Below are 24,583 nucleotides of genomic sequence, written 5' to 3'. Positions count from 1 at the left end.
GGTACTGAGTATTTAGTGTGTGCCAAGCACTTTTCAATGATTGATATTATTTCCTACTTACAACCCTATGAGGTAGGTACTGTCAGACCCATTTTACAGATGAGGAAATAGAGGCTCAGAGAGGTTAAATGAATGGTTATACAGCAAGTGGGAAGTTCGATATTCAACCAACCAAGAGCTGTGTGATTCCAAAACTCTTTTCTTCTTTCTGTTAAACCACAATTACTGTATAATATATAGAAGCATTATGATTCACACACATCACACACACATGCGTGCACACACACACACACACACACACACACACACACACACACACACAGAGGAATACATGCAAGTAAGTGATGCTGATATGACTTCTGGGATTCCGTATCACTGATTCTCCGAATGGGCGGAAATACAATATTTGTTCTGGCTGGCCAGCATTCTCAAACAATGTATTAATTAGGCTGGCTAGACTTGAAGGGGAATTCCACTTTGGTTTGCCAAGGCTTCCATGCCCACTGAAAATCAGCCTGGTCTTGTCTAAACAGGTCAATTACCACTGTCAAGCAATGAGTAGTGCATCTTCATTTTTTTAATTGAATGGAGGATTTAAAAAGCTGATTGGAAGGAAGCTGCAACCAAGAAATGTTGAGTGCAAAACGATAGTAGGTATGTGAGAGCGAGAGTAAGTGAGAGCAAAGGGAGGGAGATCATTCTAATCACAGAAAAGACAGAGGACGGAAGAGAAGCTAGCAGAGGATTTAGAAGGCAACCACATTCACTGGCTAGCTTCTTGTTGCCATGGAGATGATGTTGTAGATTTAAGCCCAGGGTAACTCTGGGGAAAGACTGGCTAGAGTCCCATTTGATGCAAAACAGCGCTACAACTTGATTCTCCCAACCATTTACATCAGATGAGAATCTGGCCCAGAATGGGACTAGGAGCTTTTGAGCTTGCCAAAACCAGACATGATCTTTACTTCTGAAAAATGATGTATGCTTAACCTATGAAAAATGCCTCCCTAGCTGCCTACATCAAGTAGGGGTGGCCAGAAAGATGTATCCTCTCCATCCATGCGATACCCCAGGTGGGAGCCACGGGCGGGAGGTGCTGCTGTCCTCTCCGTGCACCGTTGGTCCTACTCTGTGGGTGGATCTCTGCTCTAGACTCAGACGAGGCTCATTTATATTTTCATGCCTCCCTCACGAGACGCAGAGCTCTCAAGCAGAAGAACTCGCTTTCATCTTGGTTTCTACCTCAGGGTATGCACCAAGAAGGCTCTCCATAAATGCTCTGATTAAAAGACTGAAGTGAGGTGAAGACTCCTATTTCTGAGTCAGCGTTTGCCGGCTCCTGTAACCCAAACCCCAGAGCACCTCTTTTTGATTTGGGGACTAGCTGAGGGGTGAGTCAGACCTTCTGATGTCTTCTCAGAAGCGCTAGAAAAATGAGAGCGTTTTTCTTGGAAAATCTTTCAGAGCCTGCCCACCTTCCCAGCTTTTAATCACTCACTGGTTCCTCTAGTTTTAGGGATCCCCTTCTGCCAAGGTACAGGGTTCATTGGTGCCTCTTGGCCCAACAGAAGTGCCACGGGGCTGGAGAAGCTGTGACAAGGATGTGTCACCCAGCATACACTCTGGCAGCCGCAGGCACAGCCCCTGGGGTGGAAAGGATCCCAGAATCCCAGGATCACCTTTCTACACTGTCTTCTTCATTACCCGCTACTCTATGTTTGTTTATTCCCAGACCATTTCCATCTTTTAATCATTTCATTACTGTAGCTGAGAAAGCTCCCTTCCTCCTTTCCTCCTTCCCTCCTTCCCTCTCTCTCTCTGTGACCATATTGAAAATTATGCACAGAAACAGAAAGAGAAAGCAAGGCATTGAAAATGGCTCCTTGAAATGGCCAGCTCGGGAGTCACAAGGAACTGGTGTCAACTCATTATTCAGGTCACCAAGAGTATCTGCTGCCTGGCAACCATCCTGCCACTGGATTTTCATGTGGGCTCAGAAGAATGCGCGAGTAACAACATAGTGTGCAGGGATGGGCTCCAAGTTCCCCTGTGCCACCGCCTCTCCCCAGAGGGTGTCCTCGGGTCTGCCTCTGATTTCGATTTGGCTCCACGGTGAAACCCATTCTCTAGTAAGGCTGCAGCTCACCGTGAGAGGAAAGGAAGGCGGTAAATCCACAGGGTTCAACTTTCCCCTCTGAAGCCCTGACTAGACCACAAAGCAGGAGCACAGATTTTTGTCAAGCAGAAAACTGTCACAACTGCTCACGTTCCTACCAACACCGCATAGTCTCAGTTCAAAGGTTTGCTTTCCCTCAGCCAAAATGCTGGTTCTCAACATTAAATACATCCCCTAGGGCTCAACGCGCCGGGGCTGGGGCCTTCATGTGACTCCTGAAGTGTTGCTTATGATAGAGACAAAGTTGGGGCACGGTGGGGAGGATCTAGGGACCCGCTGGAGAAGGAGAAATCGCATTCAGTGGGGAGGATCTAGGGGACCTGCTGGAGAAGAAGAAATCGCATTCTGTGGATTACAGATTCAGAATCAGAGATAGACCCCTCGCCTCAAGTTCTGCTCTGCTTTGGAAGACAAACTCCACTTTATTATAAAGCCCTCTTCCCCTTTCCTGCTAACACTCCCCTCCCCAGAAATGTTTGCCATGTAGAAAACTTTAGTGACAAAAGCAATTTGGTGGACGTCACATTGGTTCCTTAAACTTTTTCCTTGGACATTTATTTGGAGAAATGAGAAAACATACTATATGAATTTGTGCTTTTATTGTCAAAGGAGTCAGAAAAGAGAGGATACACCTAACAGCCCTCCTCTCACCCCCCTCAGGCAATTTTTGATGACCTGCAGTTGGGGGCCAGAGTTTCTTAGGACATTCTCCAGCTAAAGAGACTCAGCTCCCACAGGCTGGAACCTGGCTCTGTGGCAGTCTTCAGGGGCTGTGTGCTAACGAGGCTGTGGTTTGCTAGCCAGAGAAAAGGAAGGTGATAGATCAATAGGGGTTAAATCCCCTTTCAAAGCGCCTTTCCAGATAACAGCAGCAATCCCAGGAATGTCGGATGGATGGATGGATGGGTGGATGCGTGGATGGATGGGCGATTAGATGAATGAGTGGACAGATGAATGGAGGAATGAACTTTGGACCTACATTCAGACTCCCTGGAAAAAATGTTGATGACCTAATGGTACTTCATAGAATAATTATTCTTGGAAAATGTTAGATTCTGTTAGCTCATACCATGCCTCTATGTCAAACTGCAAAAAAGGTGCCCCCTTTGGGCAGATGCTGCCTGTACCAGGTACCCAGGTTGGTGAGTGGCTGCATTTTAGCCCCACTTGCCCCCCTCAGCCATATGGGATGGCTGGGCCTTTGCTTCACAACACAGGAGCCAGGGCCATGTCCCCCAGGATGGCAGAAAGAATGCAGGTGACTTCAATCTTGCCCAGCACTGGTGATGTGCGGACCTGAATGTCCCCTCTGATTGTTCTAATGTCTCCCACTTACTCACATACCTTGTTTTCCCCCCAATTGAAAAATGCTTTCAATGTCTCTTCTATTTTTCATTAATTTCCACCTTCTAATTTTCCATAAAGTTTTCTCATCGTGTGAGATAATGAGAAACAGAAATTTAAATAGTCAGTAACTCCAAGTGTATTTGCAAGGTTGAGCAGGCTTCCACCTGTAAAGTTCTGAGCCCCCTGGAGAAAGCGGTAATGTGAAGGTGGAGAATTCGAATTTTGAGAAACAAATTCTAAGAAGCCATGCATGGAAGGAAAATAAGGGGAAAAAATGACACTGTCAGTAGCTTTCTTCCATTCCTATTGTGCAAATAGGGTTACAGAATTAATAAGCAATTGGGAAATGTGACCATAACTAAAAGTATAATGAATGGACACTTCTGGGGCGCCGGGCATTGGGCTATACGGTGAATCATCTTTATTCTTCGTGACTCTCAGATGGGAGAGCTGAGAACCTGAGAGGATAAGTGATTTTTCTCCCAGTTTTACCTGTAGGAAAACTGAGGAGGAGGGCGGGGGGCAGCACACAGTGAAACCCTAGAGATGGCCCAGAGCCCTCAGAGGAAGCTCACACACCGCTGGGAAGTGGCAGGGACCACGTGGACCAGATCCTCCGCCCGTGCTGGAACCCAGAGGTCAGATAACCAAATCTGGCTCACTGCCTATTTCTGCACGTCTTGGAACACGGCCACCCTCATTACATATGGCTTCTGGCTGCTTTTGTGCTACAGTGGCAGCGAGTAGTGGTGACACAGAGTGTCATAAAGCCCAACGTATTTACGATCTGTCCTTTTAGAGAAAAAGTGTGCAGACCCCTGTTCTAACCGCGTAGGGATGGAACACGAAGCAGCCCTCCCCCTTTCTGCCTCTTACTTCTGTCGGAAGCTGTCTGAGGACTGTCTCAGTCAAGTTCTCACTGAATCACCGGAAAGAGACAGCATCTCCTACAGCTAAGTTTACGACATGTCCTCCGGACCTGGAGGAGTCACCCAGGTTTCCAAAAGAAATGTTTCGAAAGACACCAAAGGTAAATCATCTCTCTCAGAGGGGAAAAAACAAAAAGGCTCATTGCAAATCAGAACTGTTTCAGGCCTGGCCTGTCTGCAGTCTTTTAGGTATAGGTTGAAAACGAAGAGCTGGAGAAGGGGCATTTCAGATGAAAGATTTATGTAATTTGTGAGATTAAACAAACAAAAGAGAAGGCTGGCTCCTCTAGAAAAGTCTACAGAAGACAGTTGAAGAATATGGTCACGCCCACTCATCTGTTGGGAAGAAGAATGCAGAAGTGCCAAATTTCCCTGTGAAATGACTCTTCCGGGTTGCCTTGCACTCGGTGTGTGTGGGGATCACCGGAAGGTTTCCACTAGGTTAGCAGGAGACCTGGTGGTCTCCCACATCTTTCTAAACTCCCCTAAACTCAGATCTGTGGTTGGCTGAAGTCTCAGACACTTGTCCTCTCTTTGGTGGCACTTAGGCTACTTCTTTTATTTATTTTTATTATTTTTTTTAACATCTTTATTGGAGTAGAATCGCTTTACAATGGCGTGTTAGTTTCTGCTGTATAACAAAGTGAATCAGCTATACGTATACATACGTCCCCATATCCCCTCCCTCTTGCATCTCCCTCCCTCCCTCCCTATCCCACCCCTCTAGGTGGTCACAAAGCACCGAGCTGATCTCCCTGCGCTCTGCATAGGCTACTTCTTTTAAACTAAGGCTTCTCCTTCCTGTTCCTGGAGAGAGCAAAAGGCAGCGAAAAGAAAATTCCTTCTCCCCTTAGAGAAACTGACGTTGGCAGCTGTTTAGATGAGTGGTAAACGTGCGGGGGGAGGGAGGGCGTCAGGCCTCTGTGACGTGGACCTCACAAAGGATGCCTCGGCGTCCCCTCAGGCGAGGAGCCACAGCCAGGGGGCGAGCGGGTCACACACTTCCCATCTCCAGGCTTCCCCGCTCAGCAACACCTAGCCCTGATCTGGCAGCTGGGCACGTCGGGGGGAGGGGGCCAGGGAGAAGGAGTCACACCCGACAGCTGCCTATCTGGAGCCCTGGCAGGGTTCAGGAATACTTCTCCGCCTTTCATCAGAGGATTACTGCAGGAAGGCCGATGAACTCTCACTGTGTTTCTCAAGTGCTTCTAGTCGAGAGAGCCAGAGAGCCGTGGGAGGGAGGGACGCCAAAGAAAGAGGGAATTTGAGGCCAACCCCACGTCCTGTGCCCTGGGTTGTGGGTCATCACACTGGGGGACAAAGCCTCGGGAGGCAGCCGACTGGTAGATCGACGGGGGACGAGGGTGGGGACAGAGAGATGGGGGCGGGAAACGGCGGAGATGGGCCAGTTGGTACCAAATAAACAGAACCGAAAACCTGAGGCATAGGGTCAAACCCCAGCCAGCTCTGTCGTTAGCCCCAAATGGGCCCCCTCTATGCCCAGGAGATAGCCTGTGCTGTCCACTTTCTCCCGGTTTTACCTGGTTGAAAACTGCCAACGACTGCACAAGGTGAGGCCCAAGAGATGGGCCCGATGGCCCTCAGAGCTGGTCTGAGGCATAAAACCCACGATCACAGCCTTGAACAGGAGCTACTGATGTTCCTTTTAGCGTCCATCAGTGGTAGACGCAGCACTTCTGAATCCTTCACTCTCACTACCTCCCCCCCCAACCCGTGCCCGGGATTTCCATGGGTCTCTGACGGGTAGGGTACCAGACTCTGTCTCTTTGCTCCCGCTTTGTTCAAAGCCCACAGCCTCTAACATGAATAAGATCTCTTGCTTCCACTGCGACCTGCTAAAAATAACCGGCTGGTTAACAACTACAGAACTCTAATTATGGGCTTTATGTATTTTTACTGGCTTCCTCATTGCTCTTTTTACTTTTATTGAAAGAAGAAAGTGTTGGTTAAGAAAAAATAATCCATCACCTTAATTACACCCCTTTTCGGGTTTCCCCCATCCCCCGACCCTTACACACAGTTTTTCATTTGTAAAAGCTCAAATTCTAGAACAAGACACATGACAACACTTTGTCTATAGCCAGTGCTTTTTAAAAAGAAAAGAAAGAAAGAAAAAAGAAAAGCACACCCAGGCTACATTGTTTAGAACAACAGCAAAAAAGTCTCTTTAAACATCACATGACAACACAGCTTATTCACTCTTTCCTCCTCGTCCCTTCTCTACATGGCTCTCTTTTTCTCTGTGGCTTGTTTCTGCTCACTACTGACTCATACCCCGGTATGCAATCAAAGTATACACCCCGAGCACAAGACACAAGGCGATTTGACTTAAAAGAGAATGTTCTATGGCAAGAAATGAGTAAGAGGCAGAAAATGAAAGACACTTCAAAATATAAAAGATCAAGACTATCTAATAAGCCCGGTCCAGAGGCCACTTTTGTTGCATTTCCTTCAAGATTTACCTAGTACACATAGATCTCTCCTAAAGAATAAGACTGCTTCTGTCTCGTGGTTAATATATAATGGAAAAGAAAAACAACCCCAATTCAAAAAAACATACTAACAATATATATGCCTGTTGTTAATATTGTTTCACCATCGACTTTCCATAGCCTGCTTGCCCCAAACCTGATTTCTCTGTTTCTCTTTTTGAGTGAAAGCCTGGTTTAATCCCCAAGGCATCCACACCCCCAGCAAGAGAGGGCTGCTGCTGCCCTGACCAGGAGAGGTGAGTAGGTTAGATAGAGCGAAGGGTCCTCTTTCCTCTCCCAAATGGAAGGCTTCGCTCAAGTCAAAATCCAGAGGTGCCTGCTGAGGTCAGAGGGGCCTCAGCCCAACAGAAGCCTCCCTGGCCCTGGGTTCATCTGGCTACCAAGTCAGAGTTCCATGTAAAACTTGCCGATGTAATTGAAACTGTCCATTCTCAACTCCTATCCTGCTATTGACTCCTTAGCCAAGTCTCTGCTCCTCACAGCTTGGTTTCCTCCTTCCAAAGATGCTCGTTATTTCTCAAGACAACAGCCGTGGGCCAATCCATGCCACTCGTGGGCTGCCTTTGCTTAACCCCCAAAGCAGCCCATCGGGAGTGCACTGGAAATTCTTACCTTCGAGTCCCTAAGCCCTGTGTTTATTTGGGCTAAATGAGCACTGAGGCTCTGAGGCTGTTGTATTTATATATATTTTTTTTACAAGAGAACATGACGGGTCTGTGACGCTCATGGTAAACACAGCCTCCGGGACAGCACATGTGCCCTGGTTTGTTTATTCTCTTACAGAAGCAAAGTGCTTAGCCACCGTACGTGTCATTCATGGACCCAGACATGTGTGCTCACACCGCACAGTGTCTGCAGCAGGGGCTGTAAGTCTGTAACCAGCCTCTCCTGGGAGCTTTGAGTCTCAACAATCAGTCAAAGTCACGTGAAACAACATAAGCAAGTTTCACTGCCCGAGCGTCAACGTTACCTTGGGTCCCGAAAGTTAGAACTTGAATTCAACTGTACTCCAAGCCGTTCAGTTTTGATCTCAGCTTTCCTTCCAATACTTTTAGATTCACATTAACATAAATCTCACACCCAAGGAGCACCAACAAATGCACATGAATACGCTTAATACTTTAAAATGTGCAGCGGGGAGAGTGGGGATGGAGGCAAGGAAAGGTGAAAAAGAAAGAAAAGATATTCTACGTAGGTAGGTCTGCCATTCCCCGTGCTGCTGTCCTCCTCCTCAGCTACTGTCTCAGGGCTGAGGAGTGGCAAACTGGGTGAGATGATTTGGAGTCAGAGAGCACATCTAGGTGGCAACCCAGGAAGTCATCTCTCTCCAGCCAGGAGCTGGACAGATTACTGAGACTGAAGATAATGAGTCTAGACTTCAGACACAAAAATGACTTCCCTTACCTCTGAAATGCTGTCACCTGTGGGGTTAAGGCCAGCCAATACAAACAGGGCACCGAAACCCTCACAACGGTTTGCATAAAACAGGGTCCGTCCTTAGGTGAGGGTGAGTGTCTCTGAGTGTGCTTTCCCCCCCCAGCCAACTCAAGTAAAGCATTTATAGAGTGGCTTCTAAATGCTTAGCATTGGAACCCGGGTGGAAATGTTAGCGGTGCCAACCAAGAGGACTGCAAAGAGGGTGAAATGTGAAATCCACTGCAGTAAACAGCACAGATATTAGCATCCCCAAGTTTGGAGGTCTTTCTTCCCTCCCTGGATAAGGCAAGCATCCCACATTCCTCTTTCTTTGCCCTGCTTTCTATTTACCTTATTAGGGATAAAATGCCCTTTTCTGTTCTTCCGTCTTGTATTTCAAGTGCTCTAACTCCAGTCACCGAATGGGCCTCCTTCTTCCCTTAATCAGACACCAGCTCCTGAGTTTTGCAACTTTCCCCCCTTTGGATTATCATTCCTTGTGTGTTTCCCCTAACTTTCTTCCCTCACAAAACTGCCCACCAGTGTACCTCATTGAGGGTTAATTGAGACCGCTGCCTTGGTACCCTGTGACTGGAAAGAAACCATCTTCAGGCGAAAATAAATCATTGCCACCTCATTTCACTTTTAATTTACTACTGACTTTTTTTTGTTGTTCAGTCTCCCCACAGCCTCTCCTTTCTCACCACTCATGCATTTTCAGCCTCATGGCTCTCCGTTGGACAGCGCAAGCCTGAAAGGTTTATCTGTAACCTATTTGACTCTATTACAGGTTTCTAAACTTTAATTAAAGAAGAGACAGCGAGGATCTCAATCCCCCTTTCCCTGCATCTACAGGTGTTGTTGGCGCCATCTAGCGGTGAGAAGGTGTGGCATCTATTTTCTCTTGTGAGCTTTGTCAAATTTGGAGGCTTATTGCCTCCACCAAATTCATATCACATGGGGGGAAGGAAAAGGCATGCAGAAATTTAAAAAGAACTTTTTTTTACCTTTAAAATTCTCACCTGCAAAAGCTGAGATGGGTTCTGGAAAAAAAACAGAAAAAAATTTGAGTTAGATAAGCGGAAGAAATAGGGAGAACAAAAGGGTATGATGAAGATGAATTTCATCAAGCTTTTTTATACTATCCCACGGAAAGTATCCCATGTCCTCCACATGCTCTAGACCATGTCTAACACATCATCATCATGGGGGCCGGGTAGGTGGGGAAAAGATTCTCAAAGTTGCTTTGGAACAAAAAGTCCTTTATAGAGTAATGGGTCCCTGAAGCATTGTAATCAGTCACTTACCACTGATTACTTTCTCAGAGCCTGGATTACTTTTAGATGCCTGGAGCCCCGAGAATTGCCTGAAGAGACTAGGGTGGTCCCAGGTGCTCTGACATCATCAGGCACACACACACCTGGGACCCATGTGCCAAGAAAAGCACTTGGTGAGTTATTATAATTACTCTGCAGACTGAAAGTAGGTCTCGTAGCTTCTCAGGATTTCCTCTTGCTTTGGGGAATGTCCATGGCTCTGATGGGCCCGTGGGGTGAACTAGGTAAAATGTGTGCATCTCAGGTGGGCTGGCTGCTCAGCACTTCTGTCCAAGGTGACAGTGTCCTTCCTATGCTGGTCACCTGGCATGCAATGTTTAATCTTACAACTTTGGCATCTTGGGCATTAGAGATATTAGCCTCAAAGCAAAATCTAAACTCTTACTTCACATGCCATAGCTTGCCCTGCAATTCATTCATGTAAAAGAGTTACTTGGGTAATTGTGTTATCACTCTGATATAACATATGTACTATTTTTTGCTCACCAGTGAAGGCTTCCATTAAATCCATCAAACCTTTCCATCATGTAATTCTGACTGACAGTTGCTCTCGTCCTCTAGCATTTTCTTTGCTAAAAGCTGGAGTGTGATGATGGGGTCTTGGCACCCTGAATCTTCATATACTTAGTGCATGTCTATTTCTGAATGGGAACGGGGATATAAGACTTCACCTCATCTCACCCCTCTCCCGTCCTGAATGCAGCCCAAGCTATAACTGCACTCACCCCTCGCCTCCCGCCCAGACTGGAGCTGCCCCACCCACTGGGTAAGAGCTGTGTTTGAAAACGATGCACTGTCTCTTCTTGTACATCCCAGCCCTTGGAAGAGCCACAAAGAGACAGATATTCACGTACCCATACAGTTCTCCAGCGGGACATCGGTGCTTATCCGAATGTCATCAATGGCAATTTCTCCCGAACGTCCTTTTCCTATAACTCCCTCGAACACAATCTAGAAGCCGGAAGAAAAAGAGCCATGGTTAACTGAGCTTCCTCGTCCAAACAGTGCAAAGATTTCCAATTTTCTGTTAACTGCAGCTTAAAATGTATGTGTGTGTGTGTGTGCGTGCACGTTACTGCACCTGGTACACATCTGCTGACCACATGGCTATGGTGCTTGAAATCTTAATTTAAAAAGAGTTGGTTCAAATCAAATGCATATTTGAGGTGATTAAAAAATACGTATATAACAAAGTGATGGATATTGTTGTCCAGTAACCAGAATGTATTGACTAAAAGGGCCACAATCAGAGCACGTTTCATGGAGAATTGAAATTTCCCTAGCCATTTTTGATATTTTTTCTCATAAATCTTTCAAATGCCCAATCCAGGTATTTGGAAACTCAGAGGACACGAGCAGGTGGGGCTAAGGTGAGAAATGTAGTATACAGGTTTGTGTCGCCTTGGGGGTGACACTGTCATATGGCTCCATTAGTACAACGAGAAGGGAAGTGATTTTCCTTCAGCACTAGTTTACTGAGCACCTACTACGTGCCAGGCACCACGACAGTGACAAAGCCTAATAAGACAAGACCCTCTGACCAGGAAATCTCACCGTTTAGTGGGCGAGACAAAAATGCCAACAGGTACTGGCAACACCATGCTCTGAGGTTTATAAGTGGGAAGGCAGGTGGGGGGTGGGGAGGGACTCAGGCTGCCTAACAAGCTCGAGAGTGACTGCAGGCTGCTCACAGGAGCCCCTCTGCTCTGTGGTCTCCGTTCCGCCCTCATTCTCGCCCTCCCCAGGTTCTCTCTGCAAACGAGCACATGTCCTCTGGCAAGCTGAGCGCGCAGTTGGCTGTCTCACCAGCCATCTGTTGCTGCTTCTCGTCTGGGGAAGACCAGGTTAATGCTGTGGCTGGTTCTCAGTCACCTCTTCCACAGTATGCCTACTGCTACCCAAGTTCCAGCCCCAGCTGTGCATACCCATCTGTGCCTCGGGCTCTTGCTCTGTGGGGCAGAGATAATAGAACTCAACTCCTGGAGCTGCTGGGAGAGATACCACTCACTTAGGAGTCTCTCTGGTCTGCCGGCCACTGAGCACCAACAGCGACCCTCCCCTTCCCGTGTTCACACTTGCTGGGACAGGGGTGGGAGGCTGTTTCCCTCTCCTCCTCGGAGTCTGAGGGGCTCCACAGGCTTCTTCCCTTGTGTGTGGAGGGTTTGTTTGTGTTTATTTCCCTGGCTTCTGCGTCCCTTTGCCAGCCTACCTGATAGCAATCTAAAATAAAATGGAAGAGAAGAAACATTTGTTGGAGAAGATTTCAGCAATATAAAAGGCAATAGGAGGAACAAAGAACCAAGTCTGGGTGTAGAGATAGGCACATTCTGAATAACAAATAAGAGTGTCATTTAGTTGCCATGGCAACGTGAGAAACACAATGAAAACAGCGGCGCTTAAGCGCGTTCCCTAAAGATGAATGGGCACGGCCCTTTGAAATATTGAAACACAGATCACAACGATTCCCTCGGATCTCCGCAACGGTCTCCCGTCGCCACCCCACCTGGTACTCCATGTCATAGCTGGGCAAGATGATCCGCCCGTGTTTCCACTCGCCGCCCTGGTCCTCGCGGATGACCCAGAGGAGCTTGCTCTCCTGGCTGGCTTCGCGCACCACCTGCAGCGCCACCCCGCGGCCTCCCGTGGCTTGGTACTGGAACTCCATGCACACGGGGCTCCGCGGCAGGTGGACGGGGGGGCTGATGACCCGCGCGTACTGGCCCTCTCTCCCGCCATCACTCTGCAGCCGCAAGAAATTCCTGTCATCTGGGGGGAGACAAACCCAAACAGAGGTTCCAGGTAAATGCTTGGGAAAGACACCAGTTGGCAGCTGTGGTCCCTCCGGCGGTAAGCTGGGGCAGAGTTTGGGTGTCTTTTGTTTATTTATGAACTAGTTCTCCAGGCCCTGTGTCCATTTCTTAGGGCTCTGGAGCCCAGACTCAAATGCTGCATCCTCTTGAAGCCCTTTCTTGAGTCTTTACGTCAAGAAGGTCCCTCCTGCCTATTTCCCTGCATCACTTCTTTTGTGCCTTTTACATATGGCACCCGGCGCCGCTGGCCGTAGGTCTTGGTTGGTTGTATTTGTACTTGTCTTTTCCCCCTAGATTCTGAGAGGCCAGACCCACGTTTTACTCATCATCGGCTTACCCAAAAGGCCAGTGCACTCTAATGAACTGGATAATAAAGGGGTGAAATGGCTGCTAGACCAGAGGATGTTTCTGGCCAGGTAGTTTATGATTCAAGCCTTTATCATCTTGGCTGGGCACTGTCCAAATGGAAGACATTTAAAAGCTTCTGTCTCCGACGGTGCTACTGGATGGTGCCTGGGCTCTAGTAACTGCAACTTGGAAGACTCACATCCCTGTTCAAGCAGAACAGGGAATGGTGGCAGCACAGGGGTGATTCAGGGGGCTTGAGACCCCAATCCCTTCCCTGACCAGCCTGGGGAGGCCTGAACTTGGCCTTCCTTAGAGAGCCAGACAAACACAGCCCCAATGAAAACAAGTGCTGTCATCATCACTAACAAAGGCTAAGTGTTTAGCAGAGAACATACACATATTGGGAAATGAAGGTTTCACCCATCCAAATGTTTGAAGAGCGTGTCTTTTGGCAGATTAGCTTTCAGATACATCAGGTACTGTGTGGGAGGCCGAGTTCCCGTTCCTGCTGGCAGACCCCATGCCTTGCAGACACAGGTCTGGGGACCGGCACCAGCAAATCCAGCTCGTGCAGGAGCATTCCGGCCACTTGCACGGAGAACAGGATGGCATCTGAGGAGAAAATCTCACGGCCTCCTTTGGGCCCTGAAACATCTTATGCTGAACACTTCTGCAAGATGGCGGCGGCACTTTTGCACCACATACCCAGCACATCAGACACCTCAGAATCATGTTAATCTGAGATGTGGGCACAGAGCTTTCTTACTCAGCAGGGACTGTGAACACCCTGGACTTGTCAGGGAAGGACAGGCGGGCACGCCAGAGCCCTGAATCAACGGGGTACTCCTGGACCACCGGTTTGCTGTTATTCCTGCTGACATCATCTTTCTAGTGAGAGCGGAGCCTGTGACACTCATCAGTGGCCCAGAAACAGCTCTTTCCTCTCCTCCTCCTGGCCACGTCTCTCCCTCCTCCCTGTCTCCCTTAAGTCCCTTCTGGTTAGATTCTCCAGGGTTATTGCTCTAGAAGCTACCGTCCCCTGAAGTCAAATTAGACCAGCTTAGGATGCATAGTTGGGATTCCAGTGTGGGACTCCTTAACCATCCAGAACCACATTGGTCTAATATCCCACAACACGGGACCTCTTCAAGGCCAAAGCCAGCACAGATAAGTAGGCAGCTGTCTGGAGCAGAGAATTTTAATGATGGTGATCTGCTGAGGGAGGAGACACTGGTGCCACAAGCAGACACGCAAAGAACTTCTGAACCTATGCTTCTCCTATCAGATCTCATTACTGCCACTATTAATGGTAATAATTATGTCATATTTGCATAATGCTTTAGAGGTTCCAAAGCATGTTGATCTGCATTCATAATTTAATCATTGCTATATGCTTGTGAGCTAGGTCTTACTAATCTTATTTTGCACAAGATGCAGAAACTGAGGCTCAGAAAGGTTCAAGTGACTTTCCAAGGGAGAGAGGCTAGTGAGTAGCAGAGCCGGACTTGACTTCAGGTTTCCCCACATTCATGCAGTAGGCCCTTCACTTCAGCTGTGACCCCAATACCTTGTCCCAAGTCCGTGTGATCAATCACATGCTATTCAAGGCAAACTGGCTTCTCTGCTGAGTGCTGTTGCCTTCTCTCCATTTACCTGTAATTCTCTGCTCCCCGACCCCCATCCCACCCCTTTTGCTAGTTCTTCTCCTAACCATTCTGGCACATTTCAACATTAATTCCTCTCTTCTCTCAACAACTCGAGCATCTACTGACCACACCACTGATTTTACCTTGTTTTAAAAAAGACTGGAGGCCATTTTTCATGCGTTTCAGCGGGTAAACACCCACTGCCTTGTACTGTAATTTGACTGTTTGGTGTGTGTCTTTCCTATTGCCCTGGTTAGATGTAAGGTCCTGGCCTCACACACAGAAGGGTTAATAATGCTTCTTCTCCCTGCCCCTAGACAGTGACAAATATATGCCATCACTCAGGAAAATTTTGTTCCCATGAATGAATGAATGACAAACACATGGATAAAGAATGCTGTGAGGCTGTCTATTGGAAACAAGAACAGAGGGGGAATCATCTGGCCTCTGGTAATCCCTCAGGTTCATATAATCTCCTCACAGTTCCCTCCCATTCTACTGAGCCAACAGCCTTTTTCAAAGGTGAGGTGATTTTTTTTTTTTTGAGATGCTCTGCTTTTTATTAAGGAACATTTATACTGAAATATGAGTATGTATACAGAAAACAGTACAATAGCTTTTGCAAAGTGAATATACCTACAATCAATAGGCAGATCCAAAAAACAGGGTGACCTGTGGAAGCATCCAGCGCACTGAGCTACCAGTGAGAACTCCCCAGACGTTCCCATGCCCCAGTCATCTCCAAGCCTTTACTGTTTCCACTCGTATATAAAGGAAACCAGATTTCAGAGACTTATTACTCAGCCGTCTTCCTTCACAGTTTCACAAATAAGACCCACTGGCTGCCTGAAAATTGCTTGGCAGAAATACTGTCACTTGTGTGAATTTACATTCTTAAGCAGCAGGGGAATCATAGCATAATGGTTAGAATTTAGTAAGTAAAATGTGTGTGGAGGTGTAAAGAGCCGGGCTGGCTGGATTTTATCCGGTCTGTTTTATTTACCCATCCTGTTGCTAAAACTTCAGGCACGATGAGGCCAAAGGTTTCACAGACTGTCTCTCCCGGGGACCTGAGCTTTCTCTCCCTCCCTTTCCTCTCCTCTCTTCTCTCTCTCTCACAGTAAGATGGTAATGACTGTGCATGATTTAAAGGACCACTGGAAGACCAGGGAGTTAATGCTGGTGGCATGCTAAGCACGAGCAGCTAAAGGATCATAATTCAGTGCTGACATCTGAGCTAATCCACTAGTTTGCAGAATCTCAAGACAAGCAGGCCTCTGAATTTCACTTAGCGAAATCATTTGTGCCCCACTTGTCTGTTAAGTGCTATGAGCTCGAGGGAAGAAAGATGATATGTAAATTTAAGGAATTAGCAGTAGACATCAGTCAGAGGGACGCTGAGCTGCAAAACGTCCCTGCCTGTCACTGAGAGAGGACTAATTAGAAGCAGGACATCATGAAGGAATGGCTTTGGCCAGGAAAAGCCCAGAGATGGGGAGAGGAAGAGTAGGGGCAAGAGAATTGTGACCTGAGCACCTCTGTGTGCCAGATATATCACACTGGCGGCTTGGTTGCCTTCCGTAATCTTCCCTGTGAATTAAGTATTATGTTCTCCATTTTTACCAAAAAGGAAACAGAGGCTCAGAGAATTGAAGTCATGTGTCCCAGACCACTGCTAGAGAGTGACGGAAGTAGAATCTGAGCCCTGATTGGACTGAGTAAAATCGCCAGGAACTCGCCTCTCATCTGGGCTGGAATCCTAATGTTCGCTAGTCTTTTAAAGCCTCAGTCTTCCCATCTGTGAAATGGATATAATAACAGCAATACTGCATAGAGTCGCGAGGAGGAGGAAATGGAAAGAGCCTTGTAAGGTGCTTTGCATACGAACAGGGACACAGGAGACGCTCCATAAATGCTCTGATCTTCATTTCCACTGCCAGCACTAAACCCACTGCCTCCTGTGCTGGCCTTTTTGTTCCTTTTAGAAAGAAAAAGGGTCCAAAGAGCACCAATAACCTGGGAGGACCAATCCAAGACTCAAAGGAAGTAAGATTTGGCTCAAGGACAGTAAAGATGTTCTCTGGAATAAGATGGTTCCCAGATCCATCCTAACCCCAGAAACCAGCCAGCCTCAAGTTGTACATCAGACACTGTTTACCACATGCTTTTGGGTCAATCTACAGTAGATGCAATAAAATAATACATGATTCTGGAATGAGAGTGGGACCTCAAAAGACCATTTAGATGGGGCCAGCCCTGCTGCCCAGAGGAACCACGCTGAAAACATCTCCAGAACAGCGGTCCACCCTTCGCTTTAAGTTCTCCAGAGGAGGAGCTTCCATAGGCCATGCTGGCAATGTGTTTTCTGGGTCACAGCCCTAACTGTCAGAAACTTCTTAAATTCAGTTTTAAGTTTTCCTGCTGTCATTTAGACACATGTCCTCCTTCTATTCCCGATGGAGTGCAGCCAACTTCTGTCCTCTGACTTAGAAACATTTTCACTCGTGAAGAATTAAGACCCTGGTCTTCACTTCCTCAGGAAACAGAACCCTTGCCTCTTTAAATGTCCGCTTTCCAGGGCTTTGGTTGTGGCAGGTCTCCACATTGACCCTTCGCCAAGCTAAATGCTTCAGTTCTTTGAAGTCATGGCACCCATATATGTGCTGTGAGCGAAGCACATGTGCTATCAGTGGAGTTTGTTCTTCTAGAACATTCTAATTTATGGCCTACCACTGCCAATCACAGAGGAAGTTTTAACAGACAGTGGCTGTTGGTGACTTGATAGAGCAAAGGGTTGGCCTGGCATGGGTGGGCTACTTTATTGAGTTACTTAGACTTCAGGGGAAAAGCCCTTTGGATTGTTAAGAGGTCCCCAAACATGACAATTGGCCAGCTAAGAATCAGCTCTACCTGCTGGAGGCTGTCTTCTTGTTTTTGTAGCCGATGGCAGTGATGTCGGCAATGGATAGCTTCCAACGGGAAACAATGCAGAGGAGATACATTTAGCAGCAGAAAGAGAATGAAGAAAAAATGTTCCAGAGATACAATCCCTCTCCCCCCAGACCTGACATGTTTGGGAGGCATTTTGCTAGGTTCTTGACTCGAAACATCTGTTGTTGCCCATGACGCAGGGAAAACAATCGCATGGGAATGAACAACAGGAGTTCAAAAGGGCAGAGAGGAAGTGCAGAGGACAAGGTCATTCAGCGTCTTAACCTGCTGCTGTCTCTAGAAAGGGTCTCCTGACATTTCACCTGGCGATTTACGACCACATCTGGCTTCAGCTGATCACGTGACCACTTCTGGCCCAACAGCAATGGAATCAGTGGTGCCGACACCTTACCAAACCCTGAAATAAATCACCAGTCTGATCCTCCAGGCTATCGCAAAGCCAAACACACCATCTGTCCAACACACGCATCTCCTGGCTAGCATCTTGCCCTCCTACTAGAACAACCATCTGAAAGAATATTTAGTGCTGCAGGAGATGGAGTCTCTTTGTATAGGTCATGCTTAAGACATGAGTCAGCCCCTCAGCTGGCCTCCCAAGGTCAGACGATCTCTGCTAAGGTCCTCAAATTAACAACTGGCTAAGGGAAACATTGACTTTGGATGAACTCGGCAGGATGTTCTCAAGGTTTACAATTGACCATCTTGTGGACATTTGAGGTTTCAGGCCTGGGCTTTGCAGGAGTCTATCTTGAGCTGCTTTTTTGGTATGTCAGCTTTCATGAAGGTTTGCAATCGACTCAGTCTTGTTATTACTCTGCCCCTTCATTATCAATCTTACACACTCAACCAATCATGACTTTCAGAATAAAAGGAAGAGCTTCTCCTCTCTACTGCTGTCTTTTCTACAAAGTCAGAGATGTCTGCCTTCCTACGTTCCTTAAAGAAGGGCCTCTATGCTTTCCTTTTCCAGTTGAAGTTATTCCTTAAATATGGCTTTCTTTTAGCCCAGCTCTTCCTGGTCTTTAATTATCTAGCCTGCTCTAAGCCTGAGAAGTTCCCATCTCCATATTTGTAGTGGCTGTGCCCCAGACACGCCACAGCAACCTCTTTCTGAAGGCAGTTCAAGCTGATGCCAGTCCCCTGTTTGGATTGTTTGCTGCCATCGGTCCCACCTATGAGGAAGGTCTTTTGAGTTTAGAGAGTTGCTTTTTAATTCACAGAGTCCCTGCTAACTCACCGCCCAAAATCAAGCCCATTGTAAACAAGTTGACTCATCAGTCATTTTCACTGATTGCTTTGTGACTGTCTACTGACCATACCCACCCACATTTAATCCTCTTGTGTGTATGTCCCATAGTGAACCACAGTTCTGGTCCTCCACTCTCATGGGGTTTATTCAGTGACCCAATCTGCATCAAAACAGCCCTACGAGAAGTCAACAGGCCTACCACTTACATCTGATGGAAAAGCCGCCATTTGTAAAATTTGAATATTTCACAACATTGTATTCTTGACTTACTCTCACTTGTTTTTGAACCCAGAGTAAAGGTTCTGGTCTCTCAATCCAATAAGCATATAAACGCTAGGTAGTCAAAGCTCTGTCCTTTTATAAAGGCATACTATTCCGAATAGCCTTTGCCTGTTTTCTTTATGTCACTTCCATGATTTGAAGTTACTGAAACGAAGTAATATTGTAGTCATACTTCATTAGGTCAACAAATATATGAAAGAACACACATTTAGGGTGACCACACACTTGAGGATTCTGAAGCTGACCTGGAACATACCCTTTACCTCTAGTCTCGTCTCATTGCTGAAGATAATAATAACAACAACAACAACAATAATAATAAAACAGTTATTACTATTATTGCTATTACTTAGTATTTACTCTTTTTGATTGAATGAAATAGTTCCTATACTGTCTAACAGTATGTTACTTGTTTACTTTACTATGTTACTCACTGAGGTACAATGACAGTGACCAAAAATGCCAGGCACTGAACGCTCTCACCAAGGGATCACGGAGAAGGCACATCTCCCTCATCATTTCCTCCTGGTTTACACCAAACCAAGAACAAGAGCATCAGCAAGCACCCTGGAAGTTACTCTTCATGCCAAAGGGTGCTCCAGCTGTGCTGACCAAGACAGCATCCTGTGATGACGGACGTGTCCTCTACCTGCACCGTCCCACACAGAGTGGGTACTGAGCTCTTGAAATGTGGCTGATGTGATGGAGGAACTGAAGTTTCATCTGTATTTAATTTTAATTAAAATTAAAATAGTCACGTGTGGCTAGCGGCTACCGTATTACACAGGGCAAGTCTAGACACACGGGTTCACCACAGCATCTCAAGGAGTTTTTGCCTTGTTCCTTAAAGAGCTGAATCTGATCTTCCTCAGAATTCTGTTTCTGATCCAATGCACTTGAGAATATCTGTGGGAGATACAGCGGCTTCCACTAGGGGAGACATTTTCTGTGTCATTGCAGTTACAGAGCAAAGGCAAAGTGCTTTCTCAGAGAACAAGGTACTAGCTCCTCTGCAACCACCAGGGGTCACTGAATTCGGACCAGGGTCCCCAGGGGCTGGTATGAACACACTGCAGGTTTCTAAGCCACAAGCAAAGAGCTAAAAAAAGAAATTCTGAATGTCTTGAAAGACTATCTTGAAAAACAAAAACAGTGGAATAAAACCAGTGGGGGTCTTGTCAGCCTTAAGCAACTATTACCACTAGCCAAAAGAACAGAACTAATTGCTTACTTAAAAGGAAAAGAAACAAAACATGAGAAAAGAACTAAATCAGAAAACATCTAAGGAATGTAAGTAGTTTCCACAGACACTTCTAATCAAGTAGCCTGTGTATGATATTTCAACATGGCTGTTCCCTTTTTTCTTTCCTCCCTTCTCCCTCTGCACTTGATGGGGACACCTCCTTTCTTAAGTGTAATTACTTTTGTTTACCTACCTAACAAGGAGATAAAACACATGGCACACTTTTCTTAAAGACTGGAGCGGTCTCCTTTTTGTGGAGGGGCGAAGTGTGGGTGACACAGCACTTTCAGGCTTGACTTGGAAGGTCCCGGGACTCTGAACCCGTTAGCATTTGCCCTGCCCCTAACCAAGCACAGCTGTTTCCTTTCTCCCAACTGCTCTCCTCAGGCAGTTTTTTTGAAGAAGAAGAAAGGACCACCCTGAACAGAAAGGGCTCTCTATCCTCTCCTGCTTAGAGCCCAGTATCATGTTTTGTAAGGGGAAGGACAATGGGAAATACAGCAAACGATTTTTAAATCATCAGAGGATGGACAGAAGGGCTCTGAAGACGATATTATGATTTTGTTTTCTGGAGGCAGCATCCAAGGGCCACTTTTCCGAACTTCAGGGATTCCTCTGGAACAGGAAAATAATTATTTTCTTTCTCGATTTCTTAAGGGAGAAAGAACATTAGGTCTAGCAGTTCCTTATGGCCCTAATTTTCTTTCTGTCCCCAGCCAGCCAGCCAAAGGTTGGACTTCTGCCCGCTCTGCAAGATTGCTCTGAAGAGCCTTCCCAAACCGCAGGGTGTAATGAATCAAGTGGAACGAGGGCAGGATGAGGATTCCCAGCCAGTAGCCGGGGTCAACCCATGGGGCATCAGGTGAGGGTGAGGGCTGGGCGAAGAGGGGGCAGAGGGGAACCGCGTCAAATGGAGAGTAGCTTAAGCTCTCCCCAAAGTGTCACTTGCTAACTGGTGGCCTTGGAGTCTGGACAGGGCTGACCTCAGGCATTCTTAGAGAAAATCTGCTCAGAAGAGTGCAAGGGAGGAAGTGGAATTATTAGAAAGAACCTGAGGATGGATGCTGAATAAGAGCCAGTAAATCTCCCCTTGCTGTATCATCTACATCCCTTTATTCAACGTGCCTTTGCCAAGCTGCCCCCTTATACACACACCTCACACACACACACACACGCATATGAACCACAAACACACTCAAACATAAACATACAGACACACACATACACATGCATATAAACCACAGACACACTCAAATATAAACATACAGACACACACACACACACACAGATTCATACATGCACACAAACTAAACGAATGCATATACATATTTACAAACGCACAAAATCTACACATAAAAACAACATATGCACATACACACAAAACCCACAAATACCTTGAGAAAGAAAGACATACATACACACAGTGCACAAATGCACACGTATAAACATCACACACACACAGCGCACAAATGCACACGTATAAACATCACACGTACACACACGGTGCACAGATGCACATGTATAAACATTACACGTACACACACAGCGCACAAATGCACACACATAAACCTCACACGTACACCACCCCACCCCCACGGCAAATCTCCTTTACGTTTGGATAAAAAGTAGAGGTTGGGAAAACAACCAATTAATTGGGCCAAGTCTCAAAGGAGAGGAAATGAAATGAAAAATCCAGGCTGGGTTATAAAAATAAGTATTTTTTTTCCAACGTGCAGGAGGCTCATTATATTAATTAAACATTATTGCAGTGAGCGAGAGGGGGGAGGGTGATTAATGCTGGGACGAGGGTAAGTGTTCTCTCCTGTTGCCTGAGGCCGTGGTGATCTTCAGATATTAATCTCTCTGAGCACTCAAATCCTGAAGAGATAAACACTTGAAATATGAAAATGTTTTTCTCCGGAGCAGACGCTGTGACCCTCCGGGAAAGCAAGCGCAGGAGGCGGCCCGCGGAGAGCGTCTGTCCCACTGCCGTCCCTGGAGACAGGGGACACGGCCAGTCCTTGGGGTGAGGGGCAGCAGAGCAGCTCTGGGGGACTCTGAAGAAGGGGAGGTCCCTCCCTCTTTTCATTCTCTAGGCAGGCAACGTATGATCTACTAATTTCTAGAATTAAGTCCTTCCCTCTCAAACGCTTACGGGGGCCCAAGCTCCAGGAACACTGAAAGCTAACGCGCGATGTGCTAGAGCAACGTATGCTACGTACTGGCTTGTGAGAGCCAATTGTGGAGTTTTCTGGAATATTGCAAGCCTACTGTGAAATGCAAGCATTGTTAACAACTGAATTACATAAAGTTGCAATGAAATAAAGTATATTAAAAAAGAAAGGAAATAAATTCTCAAAATGCTATACTTCCTAATTATTTTAATACATTTTATTGGTATGCACGATCCGGAAGTTATTTTTAATCTATGTTATCTGTGTGAGGGAAAAAAACTATCTAAGGCTGTGTAGCTGTACTTCTCAACTCCACCTCCGATGATGTCACGTTGGTAGCTTGCGTTCAACCACAGTGGGAGGATTTACACCACGGAGAGTGGCAAACATTAATTACAAAGCAGATTTTTTTTTTTTTAAACCTGGAGAGCTGGTCGTTAAACACTTACCAGAACATCACTGTAAAAGCATGCCACAATGGAGAGAGTGGACAGCTCCTGCTTAGAAGGGCTAAAGGCAACCCCTCTCTACCAACAGTGCCAGGAGAGGCTCTGGAATCTGGCTCTCTGAAACCAAGAGGGCGGCTTCACAATATTCCAAGGACTGGCAACAGCACCCTTCAGGGGGCCAAGTGCCCGGCAGTTCTGCTAGACACCCACGGGTGTGGCAGCATTTCAGGCCCTCGACTTGGTCTTCAACAGAAGTGATGATACCCTCCAAAAAGTGTCACTCAGACTTGGGGCCAGCAGCTTCCCAATGAGCCATTTTAGGAACAATATCCAGCTTGGAGTCACAAGGGGCTCTGTGATGGTGGCATCGAGAGCTGGCTACGGGAACAAAGGGACATTGACTCATCCCCTCTCCTAGGACCTCCTAATTGCTCTTTCTTTCCTCTTCTTTGATCTTGGCCTCTCTCGCTCCCTCCCAGCTTCCAGGCTGCTCTGTAATCACAAGAGAGGGCCAGGAACCGCCAACCAGCTATTCCGTCGGGTGACATTGTCAGTAAAGGCCGGTGGTTTGCGGGCAAAGAGCAGAGGACGGTTCCGTGAAGTTATGAAGCTTGTCAGGGAATGTGGAGCTGAAAAACGTGGCGCAGGCTGGCCTTAACCCTCTCATCGCTTAATTCGAGGCTGGCTTACCTGGAAACGTCCGGTCGCTGGGGCCGGAGCTGCCGGTCCAGGTGCTCTTAAGCCACTTGGCACGGTCGTACATCCAACCACAGGGCTCCTCGGGGAAATCAAAGTTGCAGTTGAATCCTGAAGGGAGCTGCAAATCTTTGTCTAAAAGGGAAAACAAAAACCCCGAAACGAGGCAAATGAAATGGGTTCGGAGAACAGCCACAGTGGTGCTATTTAAACGGCTGGCAGGGCCTAAGGGGAGAGCAGAGAAAGAAATGGCTCCCTTTGCTTATTCATTTAACTCATCTTGGCGATTGTTGGCTTTCGGGTCAGCCTTTGGTCTCATCCTTCCCAGGCATGAAAGCCAAGTCTGCCAGTGGTTCCCATAGTAAGCAATTATAAATGAGGCCACCAAATGGCTTCAGGCTCTAATCGGCCTCTTCTGTCCACCCTGGAGAGCAGACAAATGTGGAAATTGCTGTTCCTTAAATGCCAGAGAAGAATGTCTCCCCAGTGCCTCAGTGGAAGGCAGGATCCTGCCAACCTGGCTGTCAGCAGTGATGGACAGCCCGTTGGCATCCGGAGAGGCTGAAATTCAAAATGCGGGAGGTGCTGGCCAGGGAGGAGAACGTGACCTTGGAAACAAGGGAGGCTTGTTTGCTCCCCTTCACCGCCCTGTGCCAGGCCTCTTGTTTCAGAAGACCGGGTCAGTTCAGCATCCCCAAGGGAGGCACTGCCAGGCGGGCGCGATTTGGCATGTTAGGGCAAATCGAGGGGACCAGACCAGCCTGCCGCCCAGCTCAGCGCTGACCAGGAGGAAAAATAATTTTACATGGCTCAGAGTGCCTGAAGACCAGGATTCCAGGGACAGCAGAGAATGGAAATCTAAGAGACCACACAATGGCTTGCCCCCGTCTGCTCGGCCGTTCACCTCGAAGCGAACAGACCGAACCCAAAGGGTTTCTTTGGAGGTGCCACTCAGCTCTAAAAATCCAGTCTGAGCTGGTGCCGAACATGTGATTAAGTCGAGGGTAGGGTGGAGG

At 47.1% G+C, this 24,583-nt stretch overlaps 1 protein-coding gene and 1 long non-coding RNA gene across 5 annotated transcripts in view; both read right to left on the bottom strand.

Annotated features, from left to right (window-relative positions):
• Positions 1–24,583, bottom strand: part of LOC309663431 — a 352,908-nt gene that overhangs the window by 227,698 nt on the left and 100,627 nt on the right. The gene's annotated exons all lie outside the window — the stretch shown is intronic.
• The window catches only part of NRP2 (neuropilin 2), a 105,763-nt gene that overhangs the window by 21,902 nt on the left and 59,278 nt on the right, over positions 1–24,583 (bottom strand). For 2 of the 4 annotated variants that reach the window (XM_082467021.1, XM_082467023.1), the window contains exons 12-15: positions 23,562–23,702; positions 12,222–12,484; positions 10,573–10,669; positions 9,389–9,424 (exon numbers count right to left, since the gene is read on the bottom strand). In XM_082467021.1, coding sequence (XP_082323147.1) covers positions 9,389–9,424; positions 10,573–10,669; positions 12,222–12,484; positions 23,562–23,702 — 537 coding nt within the window. The remainder of the gene's footprint in view (positions 1–9,388; positions 9,425–10,572; positions 10,670–12,221; positions 12,485–23,561; positions 23,703–24,583) is intronic. The other 2 variants (XM_082467022.1, XM_082467024.1) reach the window with 1 other exon arrangement.

The sequence above is a fragment of the Balaenoptera physalus genome (assembly GCF_965194825.1).
Source record: "Balaenoptera physalus genome assembly, chromosome: 6".
Classification (NCBI taxonomy): domain Eukaryota; kingdom Metazoa; phylum Chordata; class Mammalia; order Artiodactyla; family Balaenopteridae; genus Balaenoptera; species Balaenoptera physalus.
This window is presented reverse-complemented; position numbering and strand designations above follow the sequence as displayed.